General features: G+C 38.9%; 1 protein-coding gene across 1 annotated transcript; it reads right to left on the minus strand.

Moving 5' to 3' along the window:
• Positions 1-6: 6 nt before the first annotated feature.
• LOC145782716 (uncharacterized) lies at positions 7-12,790 on the minus strand. Its single transcript, XM_082594470.1, has 22 exons — positions 12,539-12,790; positions 11,741-11,908; positions 11,550-11,583; positions 11,353-11,406; positions 9,799-9,917; positions 9,098-9,214; positions 8,245-8,361; positions 7,790-7,900; positions 7,313-7,417; positions 6,952-7,041; positions 6,621-6,722; positions 5,976-6,107; positions 5,426-5,542; positions 4,925-5,228; positions 4,525-4,668; positions 4,140-4,265; positions 3,510-3,643; positions 2,814-2,883; positions 2,014-2,070; positions 1,770-1,834; positions 1,146-1,232; positions 7-597 (listed from the first exon to the last, which is right to left on the minus strand). The coding sequence occupies exons 1-22, from the start codon at positions 12,638-12,640 to the stop codon at positions 445-447; spliced, it is 2,508 nt and encodes an 835-aa protein (XP_082450596.1). The 5' UTR covers positions 12,641-12,790; the 3' UTR covers positions 7-444.
• Positions 12,791-17,826: the final 5,036 nt, after the last annotated feature.

Genomic DNA, 17,826 nt, shown 5'->3' on the forward strand with positions numbered 1-17,826 from the left:
TTTTTGACAAGAACACCAGATTTTATTGCGCGATATCGAGAATAGTCTAGTACACTCAGGGAGAGAATACCAGAAGACGATAATTGTGGCACCAGTAGGGCAGTTATGTGGCCAGGCAAGTCACTTCATCCATCACCGAATGACGGCAGAGTAGCATGGGTTGCGATACTGTACTAAGAGGATGAGACACAGACCCAGAAACAATTAATTATGGTCATAGCGAGCAAGCATCACTGAAAGTGGGGTGCTGGGTTCACATTGATTTGAAGTTGAAATATTTAAGAGTTGAATAAATTAGCGGGACGTGTTCAATCTTCCTTCAAATGATTGGAAGTTAACATCTCGAAACCAATCGCGCCCACGCAATTCACTAAAATTCCTTTCAAAAAGTCCCAATGGAAAACGATGATGAACATTTGCATAGTCAGTCATTCCCGCTCATCATCAGTCGCTGTCAAATTTAAATGAACTGATGGTGTTGCAATCGATGCTGCCTCCCTTGTAGCTCCCTCGCTTCTTTTTGGTCTTCTCGTGTCGGAAGCTTTTACCTTTGGTGTGCTTCAAACTGTTGTAGGCGGCTTGTCCCCAGGAGTCGTTCTGTAGAGGAAACATTCGGTCAATGTTCACTTGGAAGTTGCTTCATGAGGTCAAAGTTTGACCATACATTACATAACAATCACTTCACGAAACACAGAGGTCGCTAGTTCGACTCCTTTTGAAGATGATCTTGTATTTGATGCCAAGCGTGAAAGGATTCACTGCACCCAAGTAATTACAAACTGGGTAAAGGTGAAATGGTTGAAACGCCTGATTAATCTATGAGAAAACAAAGAGCCCAAAATGTAGATACTCAATTACTCACATTCACCAAACGTTTTAAAATCTTACTATTTTCATATTCAATGATATTAAATGACACTAATAGCGTCTTATATAATTGCACTGACGATGAAAATAGTTTTGAAAACGTTTGCATGAGTTTGGACATTTTGGGCTCTTTGCTTTCTGGCAAGGCGAGCGACGTGTCACCACCAGCTTACGTCGCGAGTGGAACCAGAATCGTGTGATTGGAAAGCTCTGCCATTGCCGCCACTAAATAAACGAACCACATTATTGCGTCATCCGTTACCGAGGCAACCACTCACCTTGGTCTCGAAGGAGTTGCTCGACAAGCTCCGATGGATCTCCACCTCCTCCTCCTTGACGCGCCGGTACGGAGTGTTGGACGTCGACTGGAACAACATACCATGGTCACGTCACAATATAAGCGGCGCTGGTGGGAAATTGCATCAAGCTGGCAGCAAACTAGATAAGCAGTTTTCAAAGCTCGATTGTGAAAACTCTCAAAAACTTAAAATTAAACACCCAACACAGCAGTCCCAAGTACTATGTGATCAATTAATCGTCCCTGATTTAACGAACAATCGATGGTAGGTTCACCGTGTTGGTTTCACTTTATTAAAATATATCAGGCAACTACTGTTCACACAATGTACATACCACACAAGTATCGGTGCAAAGATCATCCAACGACAATATGAAAATGTCTTGTCGTATCCATCAAAGACACGCCATCAAAATTTACAGAGTATCTCTGGTTCTCTACGATTTGACGCCTCACAATAAAAATAATTCAACTTTCCATTTTGAAGGTGCAAAATGAAACAGAAAAAAACGTTTTATCTCGTATCTATACTTGATTTAGCATCCACCCCCCATCAAGTAAGCCATGAAATATCGTGTTCTATTTAAGAAGAACTCAACCTTACCCTGCTTTTGGGTTTCTCTTCCGACTTTGGCGTTTTCTTTGGTGGTTCTGGAGTCGCAAACGAATCTGCAATGTGATTGAAAGATAACGTCACCGATCACTGAGGCAACTGTGCGTCACTACTGACGTCATCTTACTTCAAAGTAAAGCAAAACGATGGAAAATATTAAATCGTATTAACATAAGCCTTCAACTTGGTATGGAATCGAATCCATAACCTGGTCACAGCACCACAATGGACTCACCTTGGTTGGCGGGATTCGATGATTTCACTTTCTTGGCCGGGGTGGCAGTGGCTTTGTCTGAAATGGAAAGGTCGCGGTCAACAACCTTCCTGTGTGTGTTTGTTCGCTAATAACGTACTTCAGTTTAGATCATAATGGCGGCTCAATTAATTCGTATTCTTGTATGGACTGCGGTAACAAACGTCCGACTGAGAGTGAACGTGCCAGCTCAAGCGCGCGTCCAGCGCTTGGTGACAAACAAACAAGGCCGACCCCAGTTACAAGGCGCATCCCTAGTGATCGTTGGTGCAGAAGCGCCCACACCACCCTGCTGGTACGTCAACCCCTGTCACTGGACACCAACTTTAACGGAGTCTCCTTGCAGGAATTGAGCCAGCTACATTGCGGTGCCGCGTGATCCTTTTAGCCGTCAAGCCCAAAATTCGGCAATGCGTTACATACAACCACATGGACAAAGTAGTTAGTGCGCCCGCCTCTGAATCGGTAGACATGGGTTCGATACCCTGTAGGGTCAAACCAAAGACAGTTTAAAAATGGTACTGAATCTAATTCCTGCATGGCACTGAGCATTGAGCAATGGAATGGGTTCGGGTAATAATGTACTCAGTTCCGCCTCTTTACGGCTGCATTGACACTGTCTGCTTTGTAAAAAATAAATTCGCTATATAAAAACAAGCATTATTATTATTGTTAAAGCAACCATACAAGTCAAGAAAGTCATTAGTATGCGCTGCACCACGGCTGGACCTCCTGGAAGTCTCTGGACGATGCTCCAGTAACAGTGACGTCATCCCACTCACCTTTATTCTTCCTCTTCGCGGCACCAATGGCGGCTGCTTCCCTCTTGGGGGTGGATTTTGCTTGGGGAGTCTGCAAGGAAGCATTGTCACTCCAAGGTAGTGGGTGGAATTATGGGGTAAATTGTCACACGAAATAATTAAAAATTTGTAGTTTTCCAGCAATAATTTAAAGTACATCTGAGTCGCATGCCGTCAGCATAAGTTTCTCTCAGTGGCAGTCAATGTACCCGCCCCGGCCGCAAAATGTTTTTTCCCACGAACTTTTTGTTTCATTTGCATATTACCGCGCGGCGCGCGTAACTGTTTTTAGCGATTTTCGCACTCCAGCAGGTCCAAATCTAAACATTGAACTTGAAAATAAACGTAGCACCTAGTCTAGTCAAGTTTTAAAAGGTTGAGAAAAGAAATTGATTCTGGTCACTCTACAAGTAAGATTTTCCGAACTGATTGAGAATTAGCCCTAACCTTACTTTTTTGAAAAGCTTTTGTGCACCGCAAAAATTAATGTGAAAAAAAATTGACTTCGATGGGCGTTGAACCGACGTCCTCATGAATATAAGGCAAAAGACGAAACCACTGAACCAAACATGCCAACGAAAAATGTTTGCCTTCATGCGGTATAGGCTAAATACAAACTCTATGCGAAGTAGCAAAAAGTTCGTGGGAAAAAAACATTTGCGCCCTGGCCCCGTGTACCTTCATAATTGAGAGATTTCCGTTGGTCAAGGATTGTTTCCGTTTCGCTTCAGAGTCATCGCTATCTTCACTGCTACTCGTGCTTTCTTCATCAGACGAGCTTGAATCCTTCGATTTCTTGGTGGACGTGGCGACTGAAGCGTAGTAAAAATAAGCCACAAGTTAAACAGAATGATGCGACGTGGTTGAAAGGTGAGCGATAGAGCAAACGACGCTGGATCACAACCCAACCAGAGCACATTGTGATGGCGCACGGTCGTGTCTGGGTGAGACAGTTAATCACGTGTATAAAAAAGCAAGGAGTACCACACTACATGTGGATTGGCAAATTCAAGCTTCAATAATCTTGTTCAAATAGAATGTATTTCTATTTGAATAAGATTATTTGCTGATGAAGTAGACTTTTTGTGGTACTTTCTTTAGTTATTTTATCACAGTTCGCTCCGTTTTGGATCAAAAGAAGATTTTAATGATTAGTTTAGTGACGATCCCAAATAGCAAAATCCGTCATTTTTACATTAATCACGTCTGCAGACGTTGAATCAATGTAAAAATAACAGATTTTGCTGTTTGTTGAAGTTTTATTTTGGAATTATGAGTTCGTTGGAAAGAGGTAAAAATCAAAGGTACCTGGAGCAACTTTAGCTCGAGGAGCCTCCTCATCTTCAGAGGACGAGTCATCTTCGCTGGAGTCATCCGATGAATCGCTTCCTTGACGCTGCTTCTGCCCCTTCACCACCGCCACTGGCTTCTTTGCTGCAATGCCAACAACGTAACGTGTGCGCCATTGTGACGTAACAATCTAGTCTGCGGTCATCTCAAGCACAGATATACTTGATAACGTCACAAACTACGGCGCAAAGTTGTCAGGTCCTTACTAATCAAACGTTTCATAAAAAAGATGCACTTTGTGACGTAATAAACACTTCGGATAAACTCGACAAGCCACGAGTGGAGCTTGAACACGAACTCGCATAGTATTGTAAACGTATCCGCTATCCCGTGCTTCACTCACCATCGTCATACGAGGCGGGTGGGGGGATGGCCGCTCCCTTCTTGCGACGTTTAGAAGATGACTCATCACTTTCAGATTCTGATGAGTCATCAGAACTACTCTCTTGCTTCTTGCTCCCTCCAGTGGCGACGGGTTTGGAAGTTTCTGTTGAAAAAAACACAAAAAAATGTTGAAGAAATAAGTTTTAAAATTTGTACAAGTGCCGTCCATTGCGCGACATCGTGAGAACAATTGCAACGTCACGTGACGATCTCTTGCTCTCTCCGCCTCAACATCCAGCGGGAACGACAACCTCGACCAACTGTCACATCATACGGAGCGTTCCATCGCAACGTTTTGTGCATTAATCGTGGATAGAAATAAAAAAACATTTAAGTAATTTTTTATAGAAGCTTCAAACCTTCATCATCATCGCTGGAGTCGTCGGACTCCGAAGAGCTGTCTGGCTCTGGAGGAGCTTTCTTTGCAGGAGGAGGTTTTTTAGTGACTTTCTTCTTCTTGCTTAAAACTTTTTGTTTCGTTTTCTTATCATCCGAATCTGACTCCTCGTCATCACTGTCGCTCGATGATTGATTGTCGTTGCTTTGTTTAGCAACGGGCGTCGTCTTGGCAACCGGCTTCTTCGTTGCATCGTCATCACTGGATGACTCATCACTGCTGTCCTCTTCTGACGACGATGACTTAGCAGCTTTCTTGGCAGCAACCTGACAAAGTACGTAAACTTACGTCATTACTTTTGGAAGCAGGATTCTGAGTTTTGCTTTGATCGAAAAAAGAACCAGATATGACGCAATGAATATTTGTGTTTAAATCTGAAATTGAACTGTGGGGAGCCGAAGCTGGTACCGAACACAAAACAATTTATGCAACGAACGTCCATTGACAAAGAAACAGCAGCAACCTTTGGTGTCGGCTTCTTCACATCTTCCTCCTCGCTGGAGTCCTCATCACTACTATCTTCCTCTGATGAAGAGTCCGCCTTCTTCTTGGAAGGTGGGACGACTTTCTTAGCCGGGGCCTGGATTATAACATGTTGTGTCATCAATCGATAATGTTGGAGCAATAAAAATACAATTTATTCAACCATTTCCCCTCCACATGCGCTAGTTGTTATGGTCTATGAGAAATTACTGCTTCATGCTGTCTGGCTTGCCTGAGAAGAGTATTTCATTTTGAATTCGCTAAAATTCTGAAAAAAAATTATATAAAACTGTTCTAACCAAGTTAATAACCAAGTTGGAGGGAATTGTAGTGTCGGTGTTTATTGCTCTACTTAAGCCGCTTCTTTTTATTTTGTTGATTTGTATCATACCTGGGCCCCAAGGCTAGCGACAACTTGCAACGGAAAATGAGAGGAATAGATTTTGATATTAGGAATGGAAACACCTCTCGAATTCTTGTTTTGCAACAAAAACTAAAAAGTTGGGTTACCATTTGAAACATAAACAAACCTTTTTCTTCACAACTTTTGGTTTAGTTTCTACTTCGTCACTTTCTGATGAGTCATCACTGCTGTCTTCCTCTGATGAAGAGTCAGCCTTTTTCTTAGGAGGAGGAGGAGCTGCTTTCTTAGCAGGAGTAACCTACATAACAAAATGCTGCGTCACCAACAACAATGGATGTCATCAATGAAAACATGTGGCCACTTCCGGAGGTCGCCCGAAACATGGCACCCACTGCACTCATCGGATGAAATCAATGATGTGGTCAGGTGTGCATTAAACTGGCCAATCAAAGAAAAGAACAAGTTGGTTCATTGTAGGAGACAAATGGCTGGATGGCATAGAGTACAAGTGATGTTTGTGTTTGATCAACACTCACTTGTTTTATTGGGAAGTTCAAAAACACAGCGGACCTTGGGTAGGGGTGGGCGAGTAACTTGGGCCTCCACCAAAGATTCCCCCCCCCCCAAACGGTGGTAAAGTCGTTTCCGGGTCTTAACTTAACGAGATCCGACAAGCTCAGTCGCAAAAACATAAGCAAAGTGTAAGGGAACGAGATCAAGTCATGAAGTAACGAAACAAATTGTTACAATAAATTTGTATTGCCATAGGGATAAGAAGTCGTGGTTTTAATTTCTTGAAGCAAACACGAACCTTTTTCTTGGCAACAACTTTTGGTTTAGTTTCTACTTCGTCACTTTCTGATGAGTCATCAGTGCTGTCTTCGGACGATGACTCAGCTGGTTTTGCGGCAACCTGTTGATTACAAACACGTAGAAGATTGAAATGTTTTATACAGAAGACGTGCAGTGGTGACATGGTGATTGTCGGACAGACATTAGACCATGCACCGACGATGCGAGTGGATGCAGATTGCAGACGTGGAAGCATGGCTTCAAAATATTAAAGCAGTCATCATAATAAAATGATGGTTCTTGACAGGACAGGAGGATAAAATCCGGGCGTCAGCTTCCGGTGTCCTTACCGGTTTTTTAACTTCTTCATCCGAATCATCAGTGTCTTCCTCTGAGGAGGATTCTTCAGGTTTATTGGCGGATTTCGAAGGAAGAGGTTTCTGCAACGATCATGCGAGTTCAATATTTCGTTCAAAACTCAAAGCTGCTTGAAGACAATGCAGCCTCTAGGTTGAAATGGCGGGAGCTAATTGGGAAGCCAAATAAGTTTATCTTTGTTTGTCAAGTGAGATTACTTTTTGTCGATTTTGTGACTTTATCAAATTACCAAAGTAATATTGAAAATAGCATGAATGCCAATGTTTCATCATAACTACCAATAATATAATATTAAGCTTGAATTTTTTATTGAAAAAAATGTGAAGACGATACCTTGATTGTGGCAGCAGGTTTTTCCTCTTCACTCTCATCAGAATCATCGCTGTCTTCTGATGAGGAGGAATCTTGTGGCTTCACAGGAGCTTTCGAGAGTGGCTTCTACAAACAACAAAGTATGTGATGACGCATAAGCTGCTGTGACAAAGCTTTGGAAGACCATGATGGTCCATGACGTTTGTACAGCCCATATCACTCTTCATCAATGTGTAACAATAAACATCTTATTTTGCTTCCATGGGCCATGAAATGAATACAGACGATTTGGAGCAACGAACCAGAACCTGATGCTTGATTTTATTCATCGCATCACATTTTTGAGACAAGATAAAATTAATATTCTATCAAAAATTATACAGTTACGTTGCAATTATCACCTATATATACAATATCATATGCAATACATACAATGGCGTGGCAAAACGTTGCAATGAGGCAACACCCAAAGTCTACAAGGAAAGGTAGAACTCTTACTTTAACGGTTTGTGGAGTTGTGTCATCATCACTATCAGAATCGTCAGTACTTTCATCTGATGACGACTCTGCTTTCTTCTTTGGAGGAGGTTTCGTAGTGGGAGGTTTAGCCTGCGTACGTCACAAGTAAGCATCAAGCTATGAAGCTCACTGACATCGAAAGCTCAGATTATTTATCACAACAAACCATGCAACAAACTAAGCATTATTTGTTGGGGGACCAGTTCTCTATCAACGCAAACCACCTTCAAACGAACAAAATCATGTTTCCACTGGAAAAGATTCACAAGAACAGTGATTTAGAATCACGTTTGCTTTCAGATCGTTGTTTATGACTGATGATACAGAGAATTGTAAGCACATGGAGTAGCGGCTTGTGAAGGAGTAACAAAATCGAAGTCTTCAACATTTTATGAAAATTTTTTAATGCGACAATGATGTCATCAATCGACCACCTTTGGTTTCTGCACCGCAGGACTACCATCGGTACTGTCCGAGTCATCATCGCTGCTGTCCTCCTCTGATGATGATTCCTTTTTCTTCAATGTCTTTACAACTTTTTTAATTGGAACCTAGTTAAGAAAAAGCACAAAGAAACGATAGTCATGAACCTCAGAGCAAGTTATTCCAGGGCTCCTTGTACTCTGCCCCAATTGGGGTTCGTTGGGATTGTGAGCCATATTGTGGGGAGACAATGACATGGCTTAGCAAATGTATGTCACCATAAGATCGATATTTGAAAGAACATACAGAAAGCTTAACAAATAATTCATCATCATTTCCAGCCTGTGGTAGCCACTGCTGATCAAAGGGTTTCTCCCTACCTTGCCAATCCAGCCGATCAATCGTGTGGTTTTGAACATCAGTTGGTTGTTTCACATTTTGCCAATTAATTATATTTAGAGTTCGTCTTGTACCATAAACACACGAAGGAAGCCAAGAAACGTAATCAGATTTGACGTATTCACATTTTTAACAATCACATAAAACAAAAACTACAAAACTACTGTGGCCTTTGTTTTCTGTAAAGGTTGAAAATAGGTATTGTACGTGAATAGTGAATTGTTAAATTTGATTACGTTTCTTGGCTTCTTATGCTTAATTACATTTGCTTATTAAATTTATATAACATATCAAACAGAATTTTAATAATGATGACACATGAACATGCTGAAAGTGAGATATCACAAGCCTTGCTGAACAATTATGGTAAACGTTGGTGGTGTTGAAAACTGGATTCCATTGCACACTTATGTGAGGCACCCTGGGGAGTGTCAATTTGATGGTTCATCAACAACCAGTAGTTACCTTGGCAACCTGCACTTTTGGTGTTTCATCATCATCATCATCGCTGCTATCATCATCTGATGATGATGATACTTCTTTTGACTTTGCAACCGGAACAGTCTTTTTATGAACTGGTTTCTAAACATTACAGCACAATTTTGAACCAATGGAAAACGACAAATTAGATCATCTGTTGGGTTTTAGAAATGTAATTTAGACAAACAAAACAAAGTAACCTCAGCGGTTTTAACATGTTTTATTACACAGAGATATAACATATATATAATAATTAAGAAAAATCAACTCAAACGTTTTCGAGTTTCGGCAGTTACGTGTGTTCAGGAATTACTTAAATCTGTAATATAGCGTACATGGGGAGTTAAGTGCAATTAAAGAGCACATCGTCTCCTGTGTAACGTGCACTGACAATGTCTCGATGGACCAATTTAAAATCATCTCTCGAGGCAGATCTGATTTTCAGACTAAGATCATGGAAGCCTTAAGAAGCAAACGTAACGATCCATCTCTCAAGCGACAGGTATTCGCCTGCGGCTCATCGTTCCTTTTATGTGTGTTCAAATTGTTTGTCACATGCTTGTACTTTACACCTCATGTGATCTGTTTCCCGTGTAATTTACTCATAACAATTCTTGTATCACTTGTTCACTTTGTGCTTTTCAGTCTGGAGATCACTAGATAATTCATGACTAACACAAACTCACCTTAACGGGAACTTTAACTTCTTCCTCTTCACTTGAGGAGTCTTCTTCAGATGATGAATCTTCTGGTTTGGAAATTTTTGGGGTAACTTTTTTCACAACAGCTTTGGCAATTTCCACTTCTAAAATTAATGACAAAATGTTTTGACTATATCATGAGCAAAAATATGTCACCGGTAATGATGCAATCGTTGCTGTGAGCTTTGTTGATTGTTATTGAAGCTCAGCAAAAGATCAAGTTCTTAAGATCAAGTTCTTAAGTTCTTAATCAGAATTAGTGAACACTTACGAGACATCAAGAACAATAAAAACACAGCTGTTGCTTCACATTTCAACAAACAAAATCATACCACTGTTGATTTTCACGCCATTGCCATTGATAAACTTAACAAAACGTGTGAATATAGAAAAACTAAAGAACAATTTTGGATTAAAACACTTCACTCACAAGAACCTACTGGGATAAACATTAGAGAATAAACAATCTTATCACTCTTTTACTGACGATCTTTTTACTAACTACTTTTTAGACCTTCTTGTTTTGTCTATTTTCCTAATTCTCTCGTTTTAGATTTAGATGTTCTTTTCTTTCACTAATTGATTTAAACATTTCAATACGTTTTTTTCTTTACTACTCCCTTGTTCATTTTTAATTCATTTCTAATATAAAATTTTCATTATGACATCATTATTGAAATGCATTTTTACTTTTAACCTATCGTTGCTATGCCAATGTCATTGCATCTCAACATTCTTAGAATTTAGTTCTGTTTAAATTAGCGGTTCAGTTTGTTTGCATCTCAACATTCTTTGAATTAGCAGTTCAGTTTGTTTTTATTCCTTGCTATCACGATAATAGTGTAGGCTATGTCATCGTTAGAAGTCAGACAAGTCAGACAAATGATAGGAGCTACAATACGTAGAAACCAGTTTTATAGTTAAAAGTTCTCTCCAATTACAATTTTAATAGATTTGAATTTTTACATGTTGATTATCATCTTATTATCTAGTGTATTGACCTAAAGTCTTATAGTTATGTATAATATTTGATCTTTTCTATTTTTTTACTATATTATCTACTTTTTTAACACTTTCATTAAATTTTATAACCGTCTTAATAGTATATCATTCTTTATTATTGTTGCAGTTTATACTGATGAAGCCACACTTGTGTGGCGAAAGCTCTGTATTTAAATAAACCGATTCTTCTGATTTGGTGTGATATTGTTTACTTTATTTAAAATGTTTTGTCACACCGTGCATCCCAGTGGATCATCAGTTGAATTATAGGAAAATTTGATGAAAAGTTTAGGAACGAAGTTTTGTTTTGGAATCTTAAGATCAAGTTGGAAATTTTAACTATCACAAACGATCCATCCGAAATGAAACTCAAGAACATAAAGTTCAAGCAATTTGGACAATAAAAGGTCCCGTCTTGAAAGAGCAGGATTAGTGCAGAATGAAACTACAGAAGATAAACTGCATGTACTTCAGATTTCCTTGTGATTAACACAAATATTGTTTAAATTATCTCATCAAATGATACAAAGCTTTCACCTTCTTCAGACGAACTCTCATCTTCACTGGAGTCAGAACTTTGTTCCTTTTGTACTAAAAAAAAAAAATACTTTGTTTGTTGAAAACCTAAGTACTAGAAAGAACAGCAAATAAAGTCTTTGCAATTTGTTGCATGTTACAGCAGAAAGATTGAAAACAGAAGCTGTTGCTTGGTTTGTCTGCTACAAGTATCATACCTGTCTTCAATTTCTTTGCTGGTTGCTTCACTGTCTGAAAAATAAATTTGAAACAAAATAGAAAATTATTGAGTGGATGGAAGCAAAAACTTGAAGATACCTTAATGGTGAAAAAGTGTAAATGATCAAATACAAGTTGCTGAACCAAGTAAAAAATAGCATGTAACATTTAATCTAGAAATTGTTAATACTTTTTCTTCATCTGAGGACTCTTCGCTTGATGATGTATCAGCTTTCCGTTTTTTTCCTTGCGTTGCAGCAGCAGCAGGTTTTGTTGACTTGGCAGAAGGCTTTGGCTTGTGCTTAGTCCATGACTCGTACAATTCAACAAGAGTAGGATGATTAGCGTCAACAGTTTTCTGAAAATTTACGATTCAGAAAATATTAGAAGTTACAACAGACTTTTCAAAACAGCCACATTGCAAGAGAATTTAAACATATAGTGAATTTAATAATTTATATGTGCAATTGTGCACTAAGTGAAATTAACAAAATCTCAAAACATTGTAAGTTAAAACATGTTTTCTGCAACTCATAGGCCTACTTATTCACATTTTTGTTCAAATACATTTTTTATAAGGTAAAAAAAATTAATTATTTTGCAATAACACAGCTTCTGTACAGGGTAATAAAACCAGGGCTGTGGAGTTGAAAGGATTTTGGTGCGTCCGGATTCGGAGTTATTAAAAAAAGACGACTCTGGCTTGATACAACATGATAAAATTTTTGCAATTATTTTTTAAACTACTGTTCTTTATTCTCCGTATTGAGCTCGACAACTCTATCAGAAAATAGAAATGTTTGTTTTTGTTAGTCTTTTTGAAAAACGCTGTTTCAATTTTTATCACAACTTAAACCAAAATTAAATTTATAAAAACCTGGCAATCCACCAAAATCTGACAACACTAAAGCTGGAGTCGGCTAGTTATAAACCAAGGAGTGGGAGCCATACATTTTGGCCCAACTCTACAGCCCCAAATAAAACTTACAGTTTTAGATAGAACTTTAAAATCTTTTGCCAACTTCTTAAATTTGCAGTCAAGAAGAAATCGATACACAAACGGATATAAAGCACTGGGCTGTACAGGCATTGTTGCTTAAGGTTAAAGCGATGAGGCAACAGCAGAAGTACAAAAGCAAACCAAATTTCACAGCAAGTTGGATGAATCTATGCCAGACCTTGATCTATTTTATATATAAATAATTAATACAATAAAGATCTGCAATGTTGGACATGATTAAACTTCTACCTTTTCCAAGACTTCTGCAATGTTTGGCATATATATATCGTTTTTTGTTGTGATGTTCAGAAAAACAAATTGAACAGAACTGGATATGATTCTAAATCATTGTAACAAGCAACCGGGTTTGCAAAACAATTTATTTGATAATTTCTGGATGAACTATAAAAAAATAGTACGGTATACACGGTACCAAAATCCTAGTAACTTTTGGTGCAAAATCTTTCAAAGCAAACCGTAGATCTAACTTTAAGATCTAAATATCAATCCAACCATGATAACCTATTGCAAACTACGTATGCTGCGTGACATAGAATATGGGTTATTTTACACACACAAGTGATAAAATGACAGCTAATCAGGCTACAAACATCATTCAACCTTGTCACAATATAAACATGCATAGCTCGGGCGACATTCATGTTTTTGGACAGTGTGCTATTTTAATTATATTATTTAATTCTGTTGTGGTGTTTTGTTGATCACTGACCTACAGTACAGTAACCTTTAGTTACGCAACCTTTTATTGTAAAACATGTTACTAGAAGACTTTATGTACGTGACATACTGGAAACTTAATTGACTGATTGATCAGAAAAATAAATTCTTGTGATGCAATATTACCCTAGTTTCTGGAAGCATTTGGTCCAAGCAACTGGCTATAAATAGCCACATGATTTGATTACAGTTGTGTATGTGTATTATAGAGATTAGAAGTTGCAACGAAATATGTTGAAGACAATTATAGAGTTTTACCGGATATTGAACTGATTGTAAAAGTGTAAGTTATTGCCAATTGTAAAGTACCGTAGCTACTGCAAGTACGGTACCTACTTCGCATATATTTATTTTGAAATCGACAAAGACGTTTGCATTTCAGAACTCAATTTCTTTATACCAAAAACAGGCAAGACACAACAATACCACAGGGTTGAGCATTACAACAGACATATTTACAAAATAGTTTAACATTCAAACGTTTTCGGCTTAACCTAAGCCCTCATCAGGAATCTGAAAATATTAATAAAATGCAATAAATTTCAACTTCTTGAAGGTAACTAGCTAACTAATTGTAAGCATCAAGAAATACGCAGCGGTTAAAAGCAATAGTGTGGAAAACAAATTTCTTTACGTGTAATAATTTCTTTACGTGTTGAAAGAGGTGAATTATTTGTCAGTTCAAGGACTTTATCTATCATCTCACAAGTAGAACTATTCGGGTGCAACCTAGTTCGTACCTTGAACCATTCATACAGTCAGTTCGTACCCTGAAAGATCAAGAAAAAAATTAAAAAAGCCGAAGTTGCTGATCGCAGTTTAATAGCGCAAAGCCGAAGTCGCTGATCGGAGTTGCCCTCAAACAATTTGAAACAAACTCCAGGGTTAGGGTTAGCGGAAACTGCAAAACTGCGGAAAAATGTTTGCAGAAACTGCGATCAGCGATGGTTAGAGTTAGAGCATAGATTACTCTATGGTTAGAGTTAGGGTAAGCGGAAACTGCAGAAAAATTTTTGCGGAAACTGCAATGAGCGAGGGTTAGAGCATAGATGACTCTATGGTTAGGGTAAAGGTTAGCGGAAACTGCGGAAAAATGTTTGCGGAAACTGCGATCAGCGAGGGTTAGGGTTAGAGCATAGATTACTCTATGGTTAGAATTAGGGTAAGGGTTAACGGAAACTGCGGAAAAATTTTTGCGGAAACTGCGATCAGCGAGGGTTAGAGCATAGATTACTCTATGGTTAGAGTTAGCGGAAAAATGTTTGCGGAAACTACGATCAGCGGACTTCGGTTTTGAGCTATTTTTCTCTCAATCTTTTCAGAAGGAAAATTTTAAAATGATTGCGGAAACTGCGATTAGCAACTTCGGCTTTTTTTAATTTTTTTTCTCGATCTTTTCAAGGTACGAACTGAGGGTCCGAACTGTTCATGGTACAAACTAGGTTGCATCCCAACCATTCGACCATTACTGTATCTGACTGTTGAACGTTTGATATCTCAATAAACTAGGCTATGTAATCAGTCTTTTCGAAGTCTCTTTACGTGTAAGGACTAAAATTTGTGACAGTGATCTAGCCGTATCGTTTATTAAATAGTCTACAGTCAAACATTTCAATAGGTTATCTCTTTTTCAACAACTTCTACCAAATGATGGTTTGGTTTAGCCTACTAAAAGAGCATTACGGCAAAACCATAAAAACTGCACTTAAACCAGTTTGTTAAGTGCCTGACTTTACGAACGAAGAAACTGCAACATTAAGTGGTGTGTGCTGGAGCAACATACATTGAAGACAGCTCTTTATTCACGACTATTAGTGGAAGAAACAATTCACAGACATTTGAACAATCGGAAACTTTACTCTGTCAAACTCGGTGACCGAGCCTGCGTCTCTACCACTTTGTGAAACTCCCAGAATAAAGCTCTCAAAGAAAGTTTCTCAGTCGGAATCTATAAATTCCATCGCTGGTTAGTCTGTCAGACTTTGGCAAAATTGTTTTTTCTCAATTTCTGTGATTTTTTATGATCAGTCAGTGAAACATGCTTGTTTTCAGAGTTGCCAACAAAAAAGTATTGTTTAAAAATTGAAAACCCTGATCAATGTACCATGGACACAAATCATACAAATGTTAACTTTAACTTGGATTGCGTCAATCGTGGCAATACTAAATTCAAGGTAATACAATTTGCAGGCGAAATACATCAACAAAGGAGCGAGCACAACAAAATATCATACAGGAAACAAATCAGGTATTCGCCCCGACAGCTCAATTGGTTAGCGCGTCACTTCTGGAACGAAAACGCTTCAAGATCAAGCGGCGCTGGTTCGACTCTCGGGGTGTGCGCTTGAGCAACGCACGTTAAGGACTGCTCTCCATTCAGCGGCATCTAATGGATGGAATAATTTCCCGGCAACAACACTTCAACAATCGGAAACTTCACTCTGTCAATCTCGGTGACCGGGCCTACGTCAGTGATTCAAAGCCTCTACAAGTATGCGAAACTGCCAGGATTAAGCTCTGCAAGAAGCTTTCCCAGTCCGATAATAAAGATTCAATCAATCAATCAACAGCCTATGTACCATAGGCTAATTTGATGTATTTGTATAGCCTATATACATCAATTCCAGTACCGTATATACATCAATTCCACGTTATTGAAGGTAGTGAAAGGAAAAAGAAGCAAGGGAAGGAGACGAACTGGAGAGATAATTTAAAACAGTGGGCTGACTTGTCAAGCATCGGTGAAGCAAAAAGAGTAGCGGAAGAACGTGAGGTGTTGAAGCAATAGGCAGCCAACCTTCAGCTCAGAGAGGGCACATGATGATGATGATTTGTGAGGGTCTTGCCATGACAAAGTTACATTTTCTGGTGCGTGTCAAACTGCTGACCTTTGAAGAGTCGTGTAAGAACACTCACTGCTTGCTCATATTTGTGGCAAAATTTATTTCAACTTCACAACACATCAGAAATAGTTTAAAAATCAAAAAGATACCGTATAGTTTTGTTGTGCACGTATAAATGTAGCCTAATCTACAGGGAATTTAAGATGATAATTTAAACATTCAAAGAGAAAGGCTATGAATGAAAAGGGAAAACAACTATTGAATAGAAATATAGAAAAGGGAAAACAACAACTATAGAAAGGGAAAACAACTATAGAAAGGGAAAACAACTATTGTAACCTATGAAGCGATCTCCGCACCAAAAAAACTATATGACGCTAAAATATGCAGCGTTGTTTTCATTCTTAGCCACTAAAAAATATCCTGGACCATGTGATCCCAAGCTTGAGTTCAAAATCCCCCAAAAAGCGTGGATCATTATCAACGAAAAATCACTGCACGTGCATTTAGTGGAGTTGTAAACTTACAGGACGTTTACGTTCAACACTTGCATTAAGTTGAAAACATGCTAATTTATGTAGGGGAGACTGGGGTAAAGTGTGCAGTAGGGTAAGATGAGCAACCCCTGTTTTTGGGAAAACGAGTCGGCGGAATTTTTTTATTTTGTTTTGGATATATCACTCATAATGCCACTTCATTCAATGTATTTGTTATGTCTACTGAGAATTTTACAATGACACGCAATTATAGCCTATTGTTTATGTCGAAAATTCTAAATTTTTTTGCCAAAAACAGAATAGGCTAACTACACTACGTCGGGCTTCAAACAAACATAAAGTTTGTAGTTCGCTCAATGGCTGTTCAGATCATTTCAAAATGAACTGATGTGATAGGATATAAGAGTCACTGTGCAAATCGTTGTTGGAATTTTCTAAAAAAGTGAACAACTAAACAAATGGTCACTGCCCACGAGACTGAAATTATGCCATAGCCTACAGTTACCAGCAGAAGGACACGCATGCTCATTAATCCTTCATTTTAATAGCGAAGTTTTTTTATTGACAAATTTCTTATATAAACAAGCCTACTGCCTACGGATAGGCTTTTTGGTCTGAAATTTCACTTATTCGGCAGAAACAGACAAGCCTAAAGATTTTATTTGGTTTGGTTTTGAATCTTTATCCTCGAACTGACAAAGCCTTTGATAGGTTATTCCTGGTAGTTTCGCATAGGGGCCTACCTGTAGAGGCTTTGAACTTCGAACATCCAGGCCCACTCAACAAGACAAAAACTGAAGTCAAGTAGCCTACCATCAGATTCCATGCGGTCATCCCCGATTGCATACAACCACAGGCGTGGGTGCACCTCAACCGTCTTCATACGGTCGTCGGACTTTTCGCTCAACCATGCACCAGTGGGAATGGCCTCTTCTTGTGAATGTATAATCAGAGCGCAGACCACATCATTAACGATTGTACCATCTACTAACCACCTAACGGTGTGGAAGGTCTGCGCGTCTTGGATGATGAAACCAAAGACTGGCTGTTCTCAAGGCCGGATTTAGCTGATGGGGGGGCCGGGGCACTTTTAAATCGGGGGGCCCCCGTGCAAAAATTTTTTTGTGCCTACGGCGCGAAAATCCACCTCTACCCTATACAGTAGCATTAATCCAGTACTGCACAGCATTTTTCAGAA

The sequence above is a fragment of the Aplidium turbinatum genome, chromosome 14 (genome assembly GCF_918807975.1).
Source record: "Aplidium turbinatum chromosome 14, kaAplTurb1.1, whole genome shotgun sequence".
Lineage (NCBI taxonomy): Eukaryota > Metazoa > Chordata > Ascidiacea > Aplousobranchia > Polyclinidae > Aplidium > Aplidium turbinatum.

What these genes read in the sequence shown, in the direction of transcription:
- LOC145782716 (XM_082594470.1), bottom strand. Translation starts at nt 12,640, where the DNA reads ATGCCTGTACAGCCCAGTGCTTTATATCCGTTTGTGTATCGATTTCTT. An exon ending in AACCTGCTGCCACAATCAAG is followed by an intron (nt 7,042 to 7,312) that starts GTATCGTCTTCA and finishes TGATCGTTGCAG; the next exon opens with AAACCTCTTCCTTCGAAATC. An exon ending in TGAAGAAGCCGACACCAAAG is followed by an intron (nt 5,229 to 5,425) that starts GTTGCTGCTGTT and finishes GTACTTTGTCAG; the next exon opens with GTTGCTGCCAAGAAAGCTGC.